Source organism: Pecten maximus, unplaced genomic scaffold (assembly GCF_902652985.1).
Source record: "Pecten maximus unplaced genomic scaffold, xPecMax1.1, whole genome shotgun sequence".
Lineage (NCBI taxonomy): Eukaryota > Metazoa > Mollusca > Bivalvia > Pectinida > Pectinidae > Pecten > Pecten maximus.
The window spans coordinates 1-24,107 of record NW_022981724.1 but is presented as its reverse complement, the minus strand read 5'-3'; the positions used below and the strand labels follow the sequence as shown (position 1 = coordinate 24,107).

The window sequence follows — 24,107 nt, the reverse complement described above, 5'->3', positions numbered from 1 at the left end:
GTTTGCTGTTGATGAAGAAGGCTGGCTGCATGTAAGTACTTTACTTAATAATACAGATTATAATTTAATATAATTCCCATTTAAATGCGTAGAAGTACATGTATGAAGTTAATGATTGAATTAATTATGTTTTTTTTGTTTATGCTGTATTTATAAGATAGCATTGCCATTGCACCGTATTATATATGCAACGTGAAACTTAACCATATTTACAAATTTAAAAAAGAGCTCCTATCTCTTTTTGTATAAATAGGGGTAATTACACAGTAACCATTGTTTTAGCCTTGTGAGTACTTATGCGGTTTATCTAGTTAAAATAAATCAATGAAATTGCATCAGTTATATACGTTGATTTCCGGATTTACGAGCCCGCTGTCGGTTTCTCGAGTTAGTTGGCCTACTTCTTTGTTGTTCCTGACGCGGGACTGTTTGAGGCGGTAGGTAAGGCCTTGTCCAACGATATTACACTGTTGAAATTTTGATATTGGGATTAATTCAGGCAAAAAATATCATCGTAAAACACACATGCGGATCTTCCTAAAAATGAGCATTACCAACTAGAAATAACTGTAAGTAGGCCTAGTTCATATTGGTCTATATTTAGAAATATGTCATAGCTCATACTTTTATTTAAAAAATTACAGACTCAGTAAAATGGAAAAGAACGAACTCGAGGAAGCAACACAGACAACAAAACCTTTCAAGGTTTTTTCCAGAGACAGGGAGGCTAGGAAGGGCGTTGTTGCCTCTTCATTTGAAGATTTGAAAGATGGTTGTAAGTATAGCTAGGAATCTATAGCGCATGCGGACATTTTACTATTTACTAAATGAAAATAATCACTAGGCCATAGGTCCAGTGTTTTCCTGCCTATAATACTGGGTGCGCCCATCGACCCAATTCCCAATGCATTTTAGCCTCATATTTTCACAAAATCAACTAAAAAATTCCCAATTGTGATGATTTTTTAAAATGCGGAAAAGAATCCCAAGTTTTTTAGGAAATATTTGTACCCGGTCAATCTCTGTGAGTGTCGCTGTAATTCAATTTCCCCAAAATACCCCAGAAAGACACCTGAGGTCAATGTAATCATTGTGATCCGAGGTTGGATAAATAGAGGTTATACAATAGTGTTTGTTGGATATGGAAAATATTTCACAAACTCTGACATGAGTAAGTTATTTTTAATAGTTGCAGAAAGACAAGAGCGTTAGCGAGTGTCTATAATATTGTAACTTTTAAAATAACTTATGAGACCTGTTTCTACCACAACACTATGGTGAAATTCGATTGAATCATGTGCACTTTCCATTATAAAATACCAGTGCTGGCCGGGACACCGCGGTGTTATCATTTGATTATTGATGAATGATGACATCAATAACAATTGCAGTTCGTGTCAAAGTTCAACTTATCCACCAATCAAAACACCGGAAGGTCATATTCCACTAGTGGAAAATATTTATCCAACAGTTTATACATTGGCCTGAGAGTGGAATAGCACAGGGTATTGTGTGGTACAAATAGTGATCTAGGAAAACTAGGATAAGATATTTTTCCTCAATCTAATTCATGGTACAGAAGAATGTCATGATAAGCCAGTACACAATTAACATGTATCCCTGGTATACTAACTGCAAATATAGTGATTGACTGGATTGAGAGACCTTTGCTAAGTTATATTCATGATATCTCATCATGGATTGTTGATTGTTGGACTAATACTGTCTGTATTATATAGGTTTCCAAGTTTGAGCCCTAAAAATGGCTCTCCACAAAAAATCACATGGTAAAGAAGGCTACCATAAGAAATTTGTACAATAAAATCAATTTCAGATTTGAAAAATTGTAACCTGTACATTGTATGTCATCTCTACGTCAGAGTACAGTAACTTAGTTTGATTATAAAAATATCTTATAAACACATAAAAGGTAAATGTTAATTGTACATTAATAATATGTAAAGTCTTAAATATATGATAAGTATAGCTTTATCATTTTATTTCTTCGCAGTCTTCTCTATAAGATTTGAAATATCTAACCAAATCTCATATTTTGAAAACTTGATTTAAAGCCTGAACTATACTGTATGTAATATAATACCTACTGCATTATATTACATTAATATAATGCAGTAGGTATTATATATTACATGTATACATGTATACAACCCCTTATTAGGCTGTGTATTTTATTGTATTAAATTCATCCCTGCCTAACTTGAAACAGCTACTGTACCAAACAACTTCTAGTCTAGTATGTTGCCAAATGTTTCAGTATTGCCAACTCACCCGATTTCCCAGTGTTGACCCGGGTTTCAGACAATTTAAAATACATATTAACACGATTGACCGGTCTGGTCATCAAATAACCCATGTTTTGAGCTTTAACACCCGAGTGACCAGATTTCAGATACATATGTATGTCAAGAACCTCAATTAATCACTTAAATTGTCAGGTCACCTAAAGGACAAATTAATTGGATTGTAGGGCTTCTAATGACCCCCCTCGATAGGGACTGTGTTTACACAACACAATAGAAGTGTGAACTACATGCATATGTAGTTATAGCCAAGAACACATATTACATATTAGAAGATTCTGTCAACTTGACCTACTAGTACATGTATGGATTTTAACTAACTGAGAACTTTAACAAAATATGTTTTTACGTGCACAGTGACACCACACCAAATCTTCATGCGCACACCAGAAACTATATATAGGACGATTATCTAAGTACAGATTCAGTCTAACAAGCTTCAGCTTACAACGACGGTGACAACGAAATCGTAAAGACAGTCGGTCATGCATCACGATGTCAGTTAAGGCATCCATTCCCATACCAGGCTGGCAAAGACACGGTTAATTAATCATATTTGAGAGCAGAATTATGGAACATTACTTCAAAAACAAACACTAAGATGATGGCTGGAGGATTTACTTAGTACTCACATGGAAAGACATATGTCGGCATATGCATATGCCCACAGCCAGTATATGTATCGTAATGGCCACCATTTTGGGTAACTAATGATAAAAATAGAAACGGAAGGCGGTCTGAAAAAATCCGGATTTTTTCTGTATATAAGGGGTCAAAATTTTATTAACTCAAATAATTTTGATTTTTGTATTGTGGTTTAATTTATTAAACTGATGAAAAATAAAATGAGAAAATACAAGGTATTTTTGAACGATTCATAAAATTGAAACTTCAAAAATATTAAAATATTTAATTGTATGTAGAAAAAAAACAAGGCTTTGTACAATTCTGTTCATGCAATTAGTTATATTTATTTTATTTGTTTTTCGTAATTTTTTTTCATAATATTTTTTTTTGTATGTTTTGATTAAAAATGCAAATTTTCAGTGTTTGGTAGATTAAATTAAATAATATAGAAATATTCAATGGGTTCTTGCTATGCTTCATTACCCCATAACCCTGGTTATCACCAGATATATATATATATAGGTTGGCAACACTGATTGTTTAATGGACGAAAATGTTGATATGAACGACTTCTTGGAAACTAAGCAATGGATAATTGTTTCAATTTTAGTGGTACTGGTAGAATCACGGACTTAAGTCCGTGGTAGAATCCCTTGGTGGCAGGGGACTTAATGGGAATGTCAAAAAGGGATCACTTTCGCATTATTGACATTTACTTTTTCCCTAGTGGAAATTAACAATGCCTATAACTTAATTTTTGTGCTTGGAATTTATAATTAAAATACATTATAAGCTAAATTGTAGTTGCTCTGCTGCTGGCAATACTATAGGTGAGTGCATCCTCGGTCCCAGGTGAAAATCGCACTATCGCTTAAATAAGCGATAGTGCGATTTTCACCTGGTGCCGAGGATGAGGTGAGTGATACAGGACCTCTAGGTGTCTTGTTCTCTATATGCTAGGGCTCATCAAGTATATATTAAAGAATAAATTCCATCAGAACATAACTAATACCAGCATAAAAGTAACAGCATTAATAAATGCTATTACTTTTATGCTGGTATTAGTTATGTTTTTATGCTGGTGTTAGTTATGTTCTGATGGTAATAATTTTAACCATAACAATATAAACTTGTTTCTTAGGCAAAGAGAAGTTTGTACTGGATTCAACTGCTAGGATTACTTTTGTGCTGGAAGAAGATGGCACAGAAATTGACACATCCTATTTCAAAACGCTTCCGGCAAACACAAAACTCATCCTACTTGTAGATGATGATGTTTGGCAACCAGTTGCAGGTAACCTAATCTTTTTTTTTTTCATGGAGTTGGTTAGGGCTATCTTGATGTTGTCGAAAGTAATCAATTGATGAGATTCATGAACATATGACAAAAGTATATGTTGAAGTTACAAACTCATTGATGTTTACAAAATTACTCTCAATTTTTCTTTACCAAAGTTTATGATTTTATAACACTGAAATTGCTGATTTGATTATCATAACTTTCATTTAAGCTATGCATTACTAATATCTAAAATGGAATGGATATAAATCCTTTCTGATTTGCATAACAAAACAGAAAACATGAAACTATATATATATATATATATATACTGACAAGAATCAATGTTGATTTGAGAGAGTAATTTTTTGAAAATGATAACTATAATAAATATACATGTATTTAGGCCTGTTGAAATATATTCCTATAATTACCAGATGTGTACATGTAATTCTGAATATTGCATATTGTCAATATAAGCTTGTAGAGTATTATTTGGAAGGGAAATGGAAACTACGTACAGTGATAAATCTACGTGCGAGTCCCGCGTCCAGGACTTACAGAATTTTGAAAGGACCCATTAAATTTATGGAAATTGGTCACTTTAACACTAATGGACCCATTGTTTTAGCGATACAGATTGAAAAGGACCCATGAAAAATAATCGTAGATTGATCACTGTACGTACAATATCAATATAGCATGATAATTATCACATACCTTTGTTGTATGGGGGTCGCGGTGGCCGAGTAGTTAAGGCGCATGGCGTCTTAAGTTTATCGCTATAGCCCTCCACCTCTGGGTCTCGAGTTCGAATCCCAATTGGGGCAGTTGCCAGGTACTGACCACAGGTCGGTGTTTTTTCTCCTGGTACTCCGGCTTTCCTCCAACTCCCAAACCTGGCACGTCCTTAAATGACCCTGGCTGTTAATAGGACGTAAATTAACAAAACCAAACCTTTGTTGTAGGATACAATCTCTCAAAAATACTTTACAATTATAAGGCCTTTTGTAATGTGTTTATTATATTCTGCATTAATCAGAATGTTATTTTTTTTCAGGTAGCTCTACATCTTGCAGTGGTTCAAGCTCTGCAGACAGCACTCTTTGTAAGTTCATTGAGTAAATTTTATCAAAAGACATCAGTCTGATTGGCATATAAGAATTTTGCATTTTTATGGTATGGGGTGGTGTTCATCCGTATGTCAACTTTTCATTTAAATCACTACTAATCATGAACCACTGAATGGATTTTGACACAATTTCATGGTCTGAAGCACCCTTGGGCAAAGTGGAACCAATTTTGTATAAACCAAGGGTCTAGCACGCGAAGGGGCCAGATGTCAATCGGGCCCAATAGAGGAAATTTGGTAAATTCTTTAAAATCCTCCTTCTACTGCAGGAATGAAGGGATTGGGTTCATATTTAGTCTGAAGCATATGCTAGGGTGCAGGGGGATCAATTTTGTATAAACCAGGGATCTCAGCCCCAAATGTAAGGGCCAGAGGGATGGAGCCCAATAGGGGAAAGTTGGTAAATTCTTTAAAATCCTTCTAATATTCTACTGCAGGAATGAAATGATTGGGTTTATGTTTGCTGTGAAGCATGCTACGGAAAGGGAATCAATTTTGTTTAAGCCAGAGGTCCCATCCCCCAGGGGCCTATTGCGCGGGTCCAATAGGGGAAAGTAAAGTCTCAATTAAACAGTCATCCATGCATAGCTAATCCCAAATTGTAAGAATCTATAGTGCTTGGTGTTTAGAAATCTAATTGTCACACAATAGTGTGTATATAAACTCAATTTGGTCACCAATGTTGGTAAATAACACTTAGAATGAATAGATATTCCCATTTGGTTTAAATTATTCAAACTGTTACTTGCATTTTAAATGAGGCATATATCTATGATTTTGATGAAACAACTACATATAAAACATAATTAGCTTGTTAACCTAAATATAATATAAACAACAGTTTCTTAACTTTGTTTTGAATATGCCTGGACATGTCAATCTCCTATAACTATATTGATGTCAATTTCAGTTTATGATGATGATGATGATGATGATGGTGATGTAGCAAGAAACATACTCACCATAGACACATGTAGAAGGGTCTGAAGCCAAGGTCTTTCACAAAAAGTGTGAATTATATGATATGACCCTGGAGACTTTTCAAAAACGATTTTCACAAAATTTCATAATCATTGTCTCATTTCTAAGATATCCCAGGTAGAATCAAATACTCTGTATAGATGGAAGGTTTGAATGTCCTCTACATTAATTTGAATTGTTAGCCCAACTGGTCCAAATAACCAAGGTGAGCTTATACTGTACCGTGGCATCAGCTGTCTGCCAGTCGTACTGATAGATAAAATTTTACAAATGGTTGGGCTGACCCCGCGGAGTCCTGAGGGGTGGGGCTAAAATGTGTCAGTGAAGCTTCTATGATATAAACGACTTCTTCTCGGAAAGTAAATGATGGTCATAACTCATTTTTGGTTGGTAATTAAAAATTGTGCAATCGGTCTGGCTTAAGTAAGCAATGGATATGGCTCATACAATTACATGTGTATTTGACTACAAGTAAGTTGTATGCCTTAATCACTGTATTGTACAGCAGAAGTACTATTATAGCAGCTATATAGATATGAAACTTTGCTATACATGTATCTACTCAAATATTGAAGTGAGTGGTAAAGGCCATCTCATAACTTTCTTCTTAATTTCAGCTGATGCCACACCAAGGATGATGGCATTAATAGAAAAGATGAAGCAAAGACAGGTTACTAAACCATTACTGGTATGTATTGCATTAGATAACAGCATCTATTTTAGGAAGCGTGCATAGTCTAGATGCATTATTTGGTTGCTTGAGTTTTGACATTTGGTAAATGAAACACATGCAGTCGAACATGTTTATACATGTATTTAAATCATGGGGAATGAAAAAAAAGCTTCAAATTAACTGATTTTCAATGTTATACTGAGAATGAACATTATAGTGATGTATGATCGGCTAAATATCAAAATTGATTATCGCTTGGAATTGGTTTTAAGTGCTTCTGATGCGATTTTATCGATAATGATCGGTTCCGAAAAGCATTTTTTGTACATTGATTTTTTGTACAAATTAACAAACAAACAAAAATTAATGCCCAAATATCTAATAATTATATGTATGATGTATACATAAATTTAGTTATTTAATAAATTATTATTATATTTATAGGACATTTAGTCCTATGAAAGTATTTTTGGAAGATATGCATAATAAAGTTATGGTAATGTACATAGTACTGAAATGAAATGTATTAGGACATAAGTCATGTGTTGCTTAGCGTTTTATTACACATTATGTGATTGATGAGTGGCATATCATGAGTCAATAGTAGACAATAGAACAAATTACTATTCGTTTTGAAACAAACATTCTACATTTTCATCTTTAATGATTTCCAAAAATGTTCAAATAACAACAAAACTGAAATAGGGACAGAGAAGACTACCCGGGCGTTTAGAAGTCTATATTAGTTAATCTTGAGAAATTCAAAAATATTTCCATACAATAGACTTATTTCCTGGGGAGGTGTCTGCGAGCCCTGCCATATTTACCATACATATATGTATGATTTGCATGCTATATCATAGTGAACTGTGTAACCCGATCATCGATTATGAGGGAACGCAATCGATTATCACAATCGGTTCATCACTAACGAACATAATACAGAAGAAATTGATTTCAGCATATATATGCTGAAATATAATATGCAACATCTCATTCTCGTTTTAATCAAAGTTTTAAGATTTAATTAGATAATTTTATATTCAATTGATTTAGCAATATACTTGTATGCAGCAAATATACAAAAAAAATCAGAGTTACTTTTGTCTTAAAAAAGTGATCAACATGTGTTTGTTACATATATGAAGGATTCCAGGTTCCACAACTGAATATCCAAGTCCGGAACTTCTGGAATATTCTCGATTCATGACGCACCAGTATCTACAATAATCATTTGTCTTAATATTTTTTTCAAAACCTCGGTTAGAGTACTTGGGTTAATTAATTTCAAAATTCCTTGCAATTTAACTTTTAGATTTGTCATTCTTATCCACAGCCTGTATAAGTTCAAATTACTTTTCAATCGTTAATTGTTCCCATTGAATTAACTGATTTCAAATTAATTGATAAACATCAACAAAGAAGATGAAGGCATTTGAACTTGGATTAATTTCTAGTTCAAATTAAGCGGTATTTCATTATATCCGAGATCATACTAAGGATTTAGACCCTGTTTGTGAAATTAGAAACATGATCCATATAAATTAACCACAAAAACCAAAAGTTGAGTGTTTTAATTGTGCATGTAGCACATATTGCTGTAGGTTGACTTACTTAATTAGAACCTTTTCTACTGAGTAACACACAAGGATTTTTAAATATGGTTTATTAGGAAGATTTGGTTTAGCTTCTCTTGGAAAAACCCTGTTGTTTGTACAAAATAGTTCAATAGCAAGCGGTCACTCCTCCAAACAGAGTCTAAATCCTTAATGTGGGTTCAACTGAATATCGATCACTGTGTAAGTATAAACATTTTCACATATGCTGGGAAATGCAACGATACAGTATGCAAATAATTGGTTGAAGATGTTATTTATTTGTATACGGAGCAAATGTAACATTCTTTCCTAAACTTGGATGGGATCATTTCATAAGTACGTTTATAGAGTTATTTTTTTAAGCTAAAATCATGTGCTAGAATTAGGGCATTAAGTAAATGCTTTATGAGATAAGATTTCATAGAAAAAGTTGGCAAGTATGGAAAATGTTGTTATTTTATGTCATATATTTTACAGTTATATAGTCATTTTAGTATTTTTTGAAAGTGACATCAGAAATGAGAGGTTTTCACTGCATTAAATTCTCTTTCAATTAAGCTGTTTAAGACTTGAAAATGTTTGATGTATAGAAACATTGCACTCTATTCAAATTTAAATATCGTCTGCATTCAATGTTCAACATTCTACCTGATGAGAACATTTTTTTAAGATATCTGAAACTTTTGCATACCTATTTATTCCACAGAAAAAGTACAATCCTTGTGATTGGAACAGCTAGTGTGATCATTATCCAAGGTCATAGATCAAATAATATTATGTGCATAGTTTTCCAAAGATCTGCATGATGCGATACCATGGTGTCTGGCATCCGTCAACAATCGACTTCTTCATGATCGCTGATCAGAATTAAACAAATTTGGCTGGTAACATCCCTATGGGGTGGGGAATCAAAATTATACAAATGGTGGACTAGCTAGCTGAGACAGAGGGGCAGGACCTCAGTGGTCAATGTGGCTATAATGACATAAACAACTTCTGTGTAACTTAGCAATGGATATGTCACTCATATTTGGTTTGTAACATCGTTATAGGGCGGAACCAAAAGTGGTTAATTGGGCTTAACTGATATAAAATGCCATACTTTAATGCAGTACTATTGTGGCAGATCAAAACCCTTGGCATATTATCTGCAGAAATATCCAGGTGAGCGATACAGGCTCTCTTGGGCTCTTGTTTATTTTGGTGGCAAATAATGTTACCTGTCACATCCCGTTGCATTGTGTCCTGTCTGATGAAATGCAAATTGTAACCAGATACTATGGCCAAAGTAAAGGAAAGTGGGGACATTGGTTTCATAAACATTTTCTAAACTTTTCATATTTGTTTAAACTCTGGTAACAATTACAAATATGTGCACACACAAATTTATTTCTGTATTTGTTAAAACAAGTGAAGTCAATGTGTGGTTTTCTTTTAAAACTAAAAATATTTCTTAGCTAGTACATGTATTAAAAATACTATTTTGGCAGGGACAAAAGAAGAACCAAGGACCCATTACGGTTGTGGCTGGGTGGCAACATTACAGTTATTCCAGAAGTTCATACACTATCATGAAAAGTAGCAAGAACCACTTACAGATAGGGCCGAGGCCATTGAAATTAGTACGAACATTGGCGTATGAAGATGTCATGGAAAATCTTAAAAACACATTTTTCCCCAGTGGAAAAAATTTCACAGGGAAGATAGCAAAAATGGAGCAGAAGCTGGGAAATGCTAAAGGTGAAACAATTGCCGTTAGTGGCTTTACACTGGGGTCGTTTGTGGACTCACTACACTCCCAGAAGGCCCGGATTTATTTATTGACCAAACCCAAGGTATAGTATATAGGTTGAATAAACCGACTTATTACATTTTTACCAGTGAAATATCAAAAATATTCATTTCATAAAAGTGATATTCTTCACTAGTGAAAAATATCACTTTTGCTGGTTTGACCAATCAAATCAAAAATTACAAAATGCAAAAAAAATTGACCAATCAGAAAGCCCGACATGCAAGTCGGCACAGGAGCAGGGGGCACAACTGGGTCTTTTTGTTTACAAAACCTTCGATGAAGGTTTGGTTAGCATACAGAGTAGATTTTTCATTAAAAAATGTAATAAACAGAAACTCTAACAGTGTATTCAGTAATACCAAATATATTTCACTCGTGTGGCTAATTATTTTGATATTTTATACTCGTGCTGCGCACTCGTGAAAAATATAAAAAAAATAGCCCCAGTCGTGAAATATATTTGGTATTAATGAAGACACTGTTAGATATCCTCTATATCTTTCTGGTAGAATCAATATGCATGTCTCAAGTTCATTTATCAAACACATTTTGTGTGTTGATAATACCTAACCTTCCTATGACATTTGATATAATATAAAAATATTATGTCACAATCATCGAAGGTAGGGTTAATCGTACTGAAACTGAGAATTATTTTTACTGCAAATAAACTTGGAATTTGTGTATGTGATGTAGTGCACATATGACAAGTACTGATTGTAATGGGAACCATTACAGATGTCCCCCAAAATACCCCGTAGTCGTATCATTGTGATCTGTATCCCTCATAACCCCTACGTAGCCATTTTCATCTATTTAAATTTCGACCAATCAGAGGTCAATGTTTTGTTTCCATGGCAACTGACCTTTTCAAAATGGTTTACCACGTTGTTTGCTATCCCTCAAAACCCCTTTGTACCAATTTTCATCTTAATTAGACAATATTTAAATTTCGACCAATCGGAGGTCCATATTTTATATCCATGGCAACCGACTATTTCGAGCTGGTTATTACGTTGTTCGCAATCCCTTATTACCCTAATGTACCAATTTTCATCTTAATCCGACAACATTTAAATTTCGACCAATCATAGGCCATTTTTTTGTTTCCATGGCAACTGTCCTGTTGGAAATAGTTACCAAGTTGTTCGTAATAATAATAATAAGAAACGGAGCAAACACAATATGTCCCCCACTTCGTTTTGGGTTACATAAATATGCAACTTGGTTACTATAAACAACATTGACTAACAATGTGAAACGTAATAATTAACTATAATACATCACACAACCCTATATGGCTTAAATTGATGTCTGACAGTGATTACTGTTATTAAATGAAATATTACCTAAAGCTATGAAAAATTGATAATTGCCATGAAGAAAGATTGCATGGTTTACATTTTAGTTTTGAAAATATGTTCCAGCTTCTCACATATGAGATTGAAACGTCTAGTTCAGATTCAGACTTTTCTTTGCCCGATTTGGGGTTTGGGTACATTGCCTCTTCCACTTGTACTACGACAGCGGCTGTTGGTGCCCCTATAGCAACTGGATCTCCTGCAGCTATACAGAGCTCAATGGTATGTATATGCCTTTTTTGCAATGTTTTCAGTCCGCCTTCTGATGATGGTGAGCTACTCATCGTAATTCATCCAGCTGCCTGACCAAAAGTTTAGAATTTTGGTCAACTGATCGAGGCTTACCGAGGTTCCGACACAAAGTTCTACACTCTCGGGTAGAATTTCCCTATCCAACATACCTAACATATGATGAACTATTCTCACACCTTTTTTTTCTTAACAGACAAGAGGAAATCAATCCAATATGGCGAAACCCTTTTTTTTGCATTTTTTTCTTGGTCACTGACAATAAAACCAACTACAATTTTTGGAAAAATGAGAAAAAAATATTATGGTATATTTTTGGCGTATACCATGGAAGTTAAACTGACTGTCAAAGTGCGAAGATAACCAATGTAAGCAAAATAATTTTTTCAGAGGTGTTCGGCATTCCAGAAGCTGCTAACTGATATTTTTTAGATCCATGAAAGTTATTGTATCTACAAAAAATCTTTACAGTTTTGGAATGTTACACATTTCAAGATGTTGTATTTGATACTTTTTGTTTTTATTCAGACATTTGGCACCCCATCACAAGCATTGGGGGGATCACCATCATCTGTGCATGTACCGGTACCTTTAGCTGCATCATTCACGAATACAAGTACTCCAACAGTAAGTTTTTAATTCAGAAATATAGATTCATTTACTGTAAAGTGCTTTTATTTTGCGGGGGTTTAGGCATTTTCTTCAGAACGCAAATTCCAAACCCCAGTGAAAATTATGACTGTCGGTATAGACAATTTAAATATAGTTTACATATAGTGAACATATACCAAAATACTTGTTTACCCTTATATTTATTTATGATATATGTAAACAGGATGATATTTCATTTCATTAATTCAAATTTAATTTTCTCTGATGCTGGACTTTCGATATTTATAACATTTTTTTTGTAAGTGTACTTGTAATTAGAGCCCCGCATCGAGAGATGCGGGTGCCCTATAGTAATCATGTTGTCCGTCTGTCTGTCCGTTTTGTTTCTTTTGCACAAAAATGATTGAAGGAGATGAAGGATTTGTCTCAAATTTGAAATAATTTCTCATGCATCCTAGATCAGCTGTGTAATATTTCAGGCAAATCAGATTCAAAATAGCTGCTATAATTAAAGCGGCCATATTGGATTTTGACATTAACATGATAAAACCTATTAAAAGTTAGTCGGTCTTAACTGCTCAATATTTGATTATAACATTATGAAGCAAAGTTGTTAAGAAATAAACAACGAGTTAACTGACCAATGGTCAAAATCAGGGGTCAAAGTCAAATTTTACATATTGATCAAGGTCAAAGGCCAATGTTTTCCTATAATATTATTAAGCAATGATGTTCAAAATTTAGCATGATGTCAACAGACCATATCAAAAGTCATGGTCAAAGGTCAAATTAAAAGGTCAAGGACAAATAAGTATGGTAATTTCAGATCAAGGTCAAAAAGTTTGATGTCACATTCAGAGGTCAATAAAATGTTGCATTTTTTCTGATAAATATTTCCTTGCATTATAATGCAAAATGGTTAAGAATTAAAAAGGACTACGACGATTCCTTCTTACAAATAGTGAAATGGATTAAAGATATAGTGATACACGAGGCTGTGCAGCAAAAATGTTCTATAAATATAAGTTCAGGGGGTTTAGAAATGTGTACAATACATGTACTTCACGGAGAAAGCCAAATTAAGGAAAACTGAACAGGTGCCGACGTGCAGTCACGGGTCAGAGCGCAGGAAATACATGTGTATGTGTATGTGTATAGGTTGTCGATATAAACAGAGACACGCGTGGAGAATTAAATATTCATTCCTCTATGACATATGTGATTCTAACTTGAAAAGATGAATGGATTTTGTACAAACAACATTGGGTTTTACAATGTAACAGATCACCGGGCTATAAACTTCGTTTTCTTGAAGGGAACGAGATGTTACACAACTGTACATACAAGGTATGGCAGCGTTCTGCTTACGAGTTGTAATGCTGTTTTGATTTCATGTGCAATTTATGCGCATGCACTGTATCAGGGTACGAACGTTAATTTATAAATTAGAGTGCCCGCAAAGTTTATTTTTGTAGGTTTTTACATTCAGATGAAATAAGGTTGCCGTCACTTTTAATTTAAAGTATTAATTTTTTAACATCCTCATGAGAACTTCAACGTTTTACAGCTTTTGATAACAATGATGTTTAAGGCTATAGTCCCTTAACAGAAGTTGTTCAGGATTTATCATAAAGGTTCAATATGACATGGCCAGGGTCAAGGTCAGTAGACTCTTGGTTGTAATCAAATTTCTTTTAAGGTAGGACACTTTGCGGGGCCTTTTCTGACATGTCAGTGTTCTAATTGGAAATTTCTATTAAGATCTCTATAAATATTTTTCTAAGAAAGATTTTTTCAATTTCAAAAATATTTTATTGTAAATACATTTTAACAAAGTACATCAATTACAGTCATTAAATGAGTATTTACAAAAGAATCAGACAACAGGCTATGCCTATATCAGTCTTCTTCTATTCCGGTAGATATGTACATTTCTAACTATAACCTAATTCAGCTTTCACACACACGCACACCCACTTACACACTTTTATATGTAATTCCCATTGAGAATATTGTTAATATACAGTTAACATATTTTTCATTATTAATATACAAATATCATATTATATCATATATGTGTATTTTTCACGAGTAAGTACAGAAACGCTTTGATAATCTTATATAAGAATCAACATTTATAAGGATGGTATTATTTAAATGGTCAGAATCATTATTGATACCATATAATAGGCAGTGCAAATCTAAGTAGCCTAATAAGTCATGAATACTAAAAATGTAATGTCTAATATTATCATACAAAGGACATTGAAAGAAAAAATGAGTAAGATCTTCCCTAGGTGCACCACAATTACAAGAAGTATCATCAATTAGGTGATCTTGAAATTTATCAAAATTAAGATCACTTTTAGAATTTCTTAATTGACATAAAATGATATTAAGTTTTCTCGGAACACAATTGATAAACGTATTAGAGACAGGTGTATTAGGTATTTTTATAAGCTTCTTTTTAAATGTTGAAATTGACATAGAGTCTCGTAAAGAGGGATCAAGTTCATTCCATTTAACCATTGTAGAAGGAAAGAAGCTATTCATATAATTAGTAGTTCTTGACTGCGGAATATTAAAAACTCTATTATTTCTGAAGTTATAAGTATTATTTACATTTATAAAAGGTTGGATAATGTTAGTAAGATAATTTGGTGCGTAGTTATTAAGAATTTTGTACATGAAAATCAATTTATGATTTTGTCTTCGTATAAATAGTGGTTCAAGTTGGGTTTCAGTATAGAGTATGTGATGGGACGTGCCACGTCTGAGACCAGTAATTATCCGCATAGCTTCTAATTGAACTGTTTCTAGCAGATCCGATTCAGATTTAGTGCAGTTACCCCATACTACATCGGAATATTCCAAAATAGGTCGAATATAGGAGACATATAAAGTTTTTAAGGTGTTCCTATCGACAATAGTTTTTAAAATTCGAAGGATACTCAATCTGGAGTTAGCTTTGCTATAAATATTAGAGATGTGATCAGACCATGTGCCTTTACTGTTAAATGTCAGACCTAAGTGATTGTGGTGATCAAGCTGTACAATTGGGGTATTATTGAATGAAAGTTGCGGGTGATTACTAGTGTGTCTTCGTGTGAAATTCATAGCTACAGTTTTATTTGGATTAAAAAGAATTTGCCATCGTTTTGCCCATTCAGATATAGACTCAAGGTCATTATTATCATTTACTACAACATAGAGAGAGGTATCATCTGCAAATAGTTTTATATGAGATTTGACATTGTTAGTAATATCATTGATAAATAAAAGGAAAAGAAATGGTCCAAGGACAGATCCTTGAGGAACCCCTGTAGAAATAAGTTTGGTCCTGGATTTATAACCATCAAAGATTACCCTTTGTTTTCTGTCAGATAAGTAAGCTTTAAACCAATTATATAATTTGCCTTTAATACCATAACTTTTTAGCTTATGTAAAAGTCCTAAATGCCAAACCCGATCAAATGCTTTACTTATGTCACAGAAAACAAAACGTAGATCTTTGCCTTGGTCCAGATTACTAGTTATAGTATTATAAATATCAGTTAATTGATTAGTTGTTGAGTCTCTGGGTTGAAATCCTGACTGATGTACACTTAACATATTATGACTTGATATATAGTTAAATAAATATTTAAAAATAATCTTTTCCAAAATTTTGATTAAAATAGATGTAATGGCAATAGGCCTATAATTGTTGAGGTCACTGATATCTCCTTTACCTTTATAGAGAGCAGTAACATTTGATGTTTTAAGTACATCAGGTATTTCACCAGTAGACAAAGTTTTATTAAATAAAAGCATTAGAGGATATACTAATGCAGAAGTGTTCTTTACAATTATAGGTAAAATATCATCAGGACCAGCTGGTTTGTTTTTGTTAAGAATGTTAAATTGGTCAGAGACATCTTGTTTGGTTATAATAATATTAGAAAGTTCAAATGGAGAAAGGGGAGGTAATTCAGGCAAGTCAGTATCAGTAATATCGGATGCAATTGAAGTAAAATAGGAATTTAGTGCTTCGGCTTTATCTTGAGGGTGGATAAAGATTTTATTATTACATTTCAAAGGTTTAGAATTAGTACTGGTGTTAGTTATTTTACCTATAGATTTTGCTATCTGCCACCATTTTCTTGGATGTGTTGATTTGTCAGCTAGACAGTTCTGAAGTTTCTTAAGATAATTACTTTTAGCTTGTCGAATAATTGAAATGGTATCATTTCGACAAGTTCTAAATCTTTCCCAATCTTGTTCCCTGTTTTTATCTTTAGCTATTCTATGTAGTCTATTTTTTGTTCTTAATTTATGACGAATTTCACCAGTCATCCATGGCTTGTCATTAGGATGTACATGAATTGTCTTGTGAGGTATATAGGAATTAACAGCAGAGTTTAGTTTGTTAGTGATGATGGAATAAATTTCATTTATATTATTAGTATTGTTAATTATAGAATCCCAATCATTATTACTTATCTCCTGATTAATTGCTTCCCAATTCGCTTCCCTGAATTTAAATGTAGTTTTTTTGTATGACTTAGTTTTCAATGTTTTGAAGCAAATGTTAGCGAGAATGGGGCAGTGATCACTGCAAAGAGGAGAAAGTACCTGTGTTGAAGTAAAAATATTTACATTATTAGTAATAAATACATCAATTAAGGTAGCAGAGGTGTTAGTAATGCGTGTTGGTGATTGTACTAAGTTATTTAATTGATATTTAGTAATTAATCTCGCAAGGTGCGCATTAGATTTCATTTTTATAAAGTCAACATTTATGTCACCTGTAATAATGATATTAAGATTAGTGTTGGACAGATTATCCAAGATATTATCAAGTTTATTCCAATAATCTATTCTTGCATTAGGAGGTCTATACAGGCAGCAGAGAAGTAATTTTTTGCTGGAAGTGCTAACTTCTATGATAATAAGCTCTATGTCTTCAGTTTCAAGATCAGTTCTATGAGTTATTAGCAGGTTATTTTTAGAATATATCATAATGCCACCACCATGCTGTGTTAGTCTGTCTTTACGGTATATGTTAGGATGTGATGCAATGTGTAAATCAGAATCATCTATTTCATCATTCAAGTGAGTTTCAGTAAGGCATATAATATCATGATTAGAGAATTCAGTATTAATAAGATCAACCTTGTTCCGAAGAGATCTTACATTTAAATGTACGATTGATAAATCATCATAACAATTTCGTTGATTCATCAATAGTAATTTAAAAACAATATTGCTACATATAGTATCAATAAAGAAAGGTTTTGAGTTGGTACAAACAAGTGGTTTTTATAAGGCAATATGGGTAGTAAATAGCTATAATATAGTTTACTGTCACGCATCAAAGTACTTACACACATCTCACATACAATAGAACAAAACTGAAAGTAAATGTTGTATATACAGCAGTGCTTAAACACTATAATGTAAAGTAGGTTTTAGCAATTATTGAGACGAGTGATGAGAATTCATCAAATGTAACCAAATAAGAAAAAAATTAAATAAATAAAAAATGACCGGTGAATTTATGCTCCAACAAATACATGTCAAGAGAACAGAGGGAAAAAGAGCTATAAAAACAACAAAAAGGATAGAAAAATATGGAAAGTCATGTGTTTTTTTGCATTTTCTAATAAATTCCCAAAAGGAAATGAACTACAAAACGATTAGATATACTTCCATGAAGATGTACAAATGCACAATATACACAATTCTTTCAGATTTCGAGTCAGAGATGAGATACAGTTACTGTAGTTCTCATGTTTACGCTGAAAGGCCAGATAGAGTAATTATTTGTGCGATACTAAAAACTGTCTTAAGGTGAATCACTTACACAATCAACGGCTTGATTATTTTTTCTAAAACTATTTGAATATTACTAAATAACGTAGGGTGTGGAATTATTTTGACACTCACTTCTATGTGACATTTAAAACAAACAACGAATATTCCATTTCTAAATTCACAAAGGAAAACTTCATTCATTACAATCAATCCACTGACAACATGTCAACAATAAACCGACACATGTGCGCGTCATCGCATACCCGTACACAGGTGAAAAAGCCGAGTCACACTATGGGAGCGTGCTCGTGTAAAGATATTTTAATGAGGAAGTTATAATTTAAACAAAAAAAAAAAAAAAAAAATCAGATACTTAGAGTTATTTGCATGAGCTATAACAAAATGTACTAGAATAACAAATTATAGTGACAGTCTATTCATCAGTGTAAAATTAGATGTTCGTACTTTATGTGACATATTATATCTGTACTTTAAATTAGACTACATACCCATATATGTGTAAGTCCGAATGTACTTATGACCACCTTATAATTCTTAAAAGAAAGTGTAAGTAGTCTCTGAATTAAGAGCTAATTTGATTTTTCAAGAATTATGTGCAGTACAAAGACATTATTTTTAAACTCGTAGAGAGAAATCTGAACACGTTTTTCAATCAATATAGTGGTTGATAACTATATACATACAGTATGTAGTACATCCATTGTATGGAAAATCATGTGTTTGTTTGTATTTTCAAATAAATTGCCAAAAGGAAATGAACTATCAAATGAGGAAATATATTTTATATATATATAGAGTAACTTGTGGGATGATAAAATCTGTCTTTAAGGGAATCACTTATACAATCAACAGCTTAATATTTTTTTTTCTAAACTATTTGAATTCAACTGTATATTTGAACACTGGAAATATTTCAATAAATTGAACAAACATTATTTCAACACTGTTATAAACACATCTAGTAAAGCATATACACCAAGCATGTAGTAAAACTAACTAAGAATTAATTATAATTATTAATGTTAATAATAATCATGAATCTTTTGATCACAGAACCAACTCTTAGGGATGTTAACAATAATGTACTTCAGAAATTACGAAGGATGTAGAATTATTTTGAGACTCACTTTTATAAGATATATTTAAAACAAATAACGAATATTCCATTTCTGAATTCACATAGGAAAACTTCATTCCTTACGACAACATGTTAACAATAAACACCATGTATTATGTGATGAAACACGTGCGCGTCGTCGCATACCCGTACACAGGTGAAAAGCCGAGTCACACTATGGGAGTGTGTTCGTGTAAATATACTTAATGAGCAAGTTATAATTCAATTTTTTTAAGATCGCTAGAATTATCTGCTTGAGCTATAACAAAATGTATTATAAGAACAATTATAGTGACAGTCAGTGTAAAAATATATGTTCATATTTTATGTGACATATTATATCGGTACTTTAAATTAGACTACATACCCATATATGTGTAAGTCCGAATGTACTTATGACCACCTTATAATTATTAAAAGAAAGTGTAAGTAGTCTCTGAATTAAGAGCAAATTTGATTTTTCAAGAATTATGTGCAGTACAAAGACATTATTTTTAAACTCGTAGAGAGCAATCTGAACACGTTTTTCAATCAATATAGTGGTTGATAACTATATACATACAGTATGTAGTACATCCATTGTATGGAAAATCATGTGTTTGTTTGTATTTTCAAATAAATTGCCAAAAGGAAATGAACTATCAAATGAGGAAATATATTTTATATATATATATAGAGTAACTTGTGGGATAATAAAATCTGTCTTTAAGGGAATCACTTATACAATCAACAGCTTAATATTTTTTTCTAAACTATTTGAATTCAACTGTATATTTGAACACTGGAAATATTTCAATAAATTGAACAAACATTATTTCAACACTGTTATAAACACATCTAGTAAAGCATATACACCAAGCATGTAGTAAAACTAACTAAGAATTAATTATAATTATTAATGTTAATAATAATCATGAATCTTTTGATCACAGAACCAACTCTTAGGGATGTTAACAATAATGTACTTCAGAAATTACGAAGGATGTAGAATTATTTTGAGACTCACTTTTATAAGATATATTTAAAACAAAAAACGAATATTCCATTTCTGAATTCACATAGGAAAACTTCATTCCTTACGACAACATGTCAACAATAAACACCATGTATTATGTGATGAAACACGTGCGCGTCGTCGCATACCCGTACACAGGTGAAAAGCCGAGTCACACTATGGGAGTGTGTTCGTGTAAATATACTTAATGAGCAAGTTATAATTCAATTTTTTTAAGATCGCTAGAATTATCTGCTTGAGCTATAACAAAATGTATTATAAGAACAATTATAGTGACAGTCAGTGTAAAAATATATGTTCATATTTTATGTGACATATTATATCGGTACTTTAAGTTAGACTACATACCCATATATGTGCAAGTCCGAATGTACTTATGACCACATTATAATTCTTAAAAGAAAGTGTAAGTAGTCTTTTAATTAAGAGCAAATTTGATTCAAGTTTACACATATGTATATATGTAGTACAAAGACATTATTATAAACTCTTAGAGAGAAATCTGAACACATATTTTTCAAACTATAGAGTGGTTGATTACCATACAGTACACCCATTCTAAACTAGTATAGACATTTCATATGTATACAATCATTTATAATAACTATATATTAATGAAAAAAAAAAAAAAAAAACAGAAGTTAAGCAAGTTCAGTCACTGGTTTAGTAATATACTACGTTCCTTCACATTTACAATGATCGATTACCTTCGGTGTTTTTCGACCAAGTCCACAAATGGGAAATCCTTAAGATAAACCAGGTTGTATTTGATTCTCTCCTGGGGGGGCATCCTCCGACGTTTCTCCAGTAAAGAAGATCGCCGTTTACTCACACTGTTTGGCAGGTCAGGTACGACACTAAAGCCGGAACCTTTTGGAAGTTTATATGCAGCGTTCATGATGTCATCCCGATCTAACAGGCTGCTTAACCTTATTATGATATTACGAGATCCCTCGGACCCTCCCGGGAGTCTGTGGACTGCTGTGAGGAGAACGGTGTTCGAAAAAGTTTCCTCCATTTTCAGGGTTTTCATAAGAAATTGCCTGACAGCCTTCTCAGTATTTCGTGGGGTTTCTTTTAAATCACCCTTGATACCTCTAATTATCAAATTCCATTTCCTCCCCCACATATCTAATTTGACCCTCTCATTGTCTACTGTTGTGATTTTGTCCTCAATGTTTGGAACGGTCTGTTCATGGATAGTCCTTATGCTATCATTAGTATGGTCGGCGAATTGTTCTAAATTGGACACTTTTGTCTTAAGACACCCAACTTCTTCTTGTATATTAGATATTTGAAGGTGGAGTTTTACAAAACATTTCCCTATGTCATCAAAGCCTTTGCACGTATAATGTTTTGTGAGATTATTTTCTTCGTGCGCCGAATCAGGCTTAACACCACTCCCGTTGGGAGCCTCACCACTCATGTCCATGGGCGAGTGAATTCGGTCACTCGGTACATTTTTACCTGTACGTGCTAATGACATCGTGTCAAAATACCACACATGTACAATATCGAATATGTATAGGAAATGTCAAGTCCAAAAACACAATATCCAGCCGAACGAAAACACCACTTTTGTAATAGAGAGGTCCAAATTTACACGGACTACAAGTTCATTTAAGAGAGAGTGTTGCTATTTTAGATTTTTCCAAGATAATTCTTAATAAACTGGAGCACTAACACTCACCGCCTCTACTGGTCAGCCATTCAACCGATCTCTGTAGCAGCCGTTTCATTCTTTTATGCATATTGTCTTGCCTGATTAAAGTAGTGAGATTATTATGTAGTTTTAACATTTAACAAATACTTGTATTAACTTTTTTGTGGTTTTTAATTAACAAAAAGACTCAGAGACCTGACCCCTCATTCCTCTAACAGAAACATGTCATGTTTCCTTTATGTCTATAGTATTAAAATAATCCACTATTTAATTGCTGAATCAGGTTTTGACCTTTGAGATTTTGACCTTCCTCATGTACAAACCATTACGAATTTGAATGATTGATTTTATCAATGGGTAAACCTTCGAAAATTCTGTATATTAATATTTATACTGTTGAATAATAATGTATTACAATGTCATTGACGATTGTTTGTGAACAGTTTACTGAAGGTCAATGACCAACCTCTTATGCGTCGAATACCATGAATATAACTCAAGCATTTGACATGGTCGTGAGTTCTTCGAGTTAGTGAAGATTTTAGCTCACCCGCTGTGGTGTGGCATCCATCATACGTCCGTCTGGACGTTCTGTCCAGCATCAACCTTTTCATTCAATCAACTTTGTCTCATTCACAAGAGGTCTAGAGAGCTGATATTGGGCTATTAGAAAGCTGTGATAGAGGGCTACCAAGTTTAATCAAAGGAGGACCCGACTATTCAATATGTTGTACATGTATTTGATATTTTTTGTTTTTATTCAGACATTGGGCACCCCATCACAAGCATCGGGGGGATCACCATCATCTGTGCATGTACCGGTACCTTTAGCTGCGTCATTCACGGATGCAGGTACTCCAACAGTAAGTTTTTAATTTGGAAATATAGATTCATTTAATGCTATTTGTAACTGTACATTAATTGAAAATTTCTGTTGAGATCTATAAATAGTTTTATAGGTCTAAGAAAGATCTCTGTAGCGGCAGTTTCATTCTTTATGCATGTCTTGCCATTAAAGCATTTAGACATTTATGTAGGTTGTACATTTTGCAAAGACATGATAATTATTAATTATTAATTATTAAATTGTTATCATTAATTTTTTTTAATACATCCTGGCCCCATATAGTTAAATTCATGCCAACAATATCAGATTACTGTTCACAGATAAATAGAATAAACAATTTTCTGTGAATTAGATACTGTCACTCACGCTAAGTATCACTTTCATATTTTATTTGTATATGTAGGTAAGCTTACGGATTCCAGACGGAGGTCCTAAATGCTGCATCTGTTATGAAAGGCCCAAGTCAGCCTTTTTTATGCCATGTGGGCACACTGCCTGCATGGTTTGTGGAGTGCAATTGCAGTCATCTGGGAGACCATGCCATCAGTGTAGAGCTAGGATCATGTTTGTGAATTCTTTATTTGATTAGACTGGATAGCTTCATAACATAACAGAATGGGTAACAAAACAGAAAAATAAGAATAATAGCAGAATTTTCCCAAATAACAAACAACATATTTTACAACTCAGCAGTTATTTATTGCAAACTTGTGATTATAACTTGGTATTGGTACAAATTTGAGAAAGATAAATGAATATCTAACCAAACTTGTAACTTTCCGTTATGTTACTGCTGGCACAGCTAATTTGTAATTGCTTTTCAGCTTTCATTTACTTTTAGAAAACCTTTTTTTACGTGTTCTTGATACACATGTTGTCCTGAAGACAAATATAGCCATTTTAAAAGTTGCTGATTTTTTTCAGAGTCTAGTAAACGATTAATTTAACTTAGAAGTCTAAAACATGACTTTGAAGTGTTTAATTCAGTCATATTTTATTTAATGATTGCAAAGTTTTATC

The 24,107-nt window shown here is 33.0% G+C and overlaps 1 protein-coding gene across 1 annotated transcript; it reads left to right on the top strand.

The window, feature by feature from the left end:
- Window positions 1–26: 26 nt before the first annotated feature.
- Window positions 27–23,651, top strand: LOC117320205 (the record flags this gene model as incomplete). The annotated part of the gene is made up of 9 exons (XM_033874863.1): window positions 27–775; window positions 4,090–4,242; window positions 5,288–5,335; window positions 6,958–7,028; window positions 10,102–10,446; window positions 11,834–11,989; window positions 12,545–12,643; window positions 23,005–23,103; window positions 23,491–23,651. Coding segments are annotated over exons 1-9 (1,253 nt in total), but the record flags the coding sequence as incomplete, so codon positions are not given.
- Window positions 23,652–24,107: the final 456 nt, after the last annotated feature.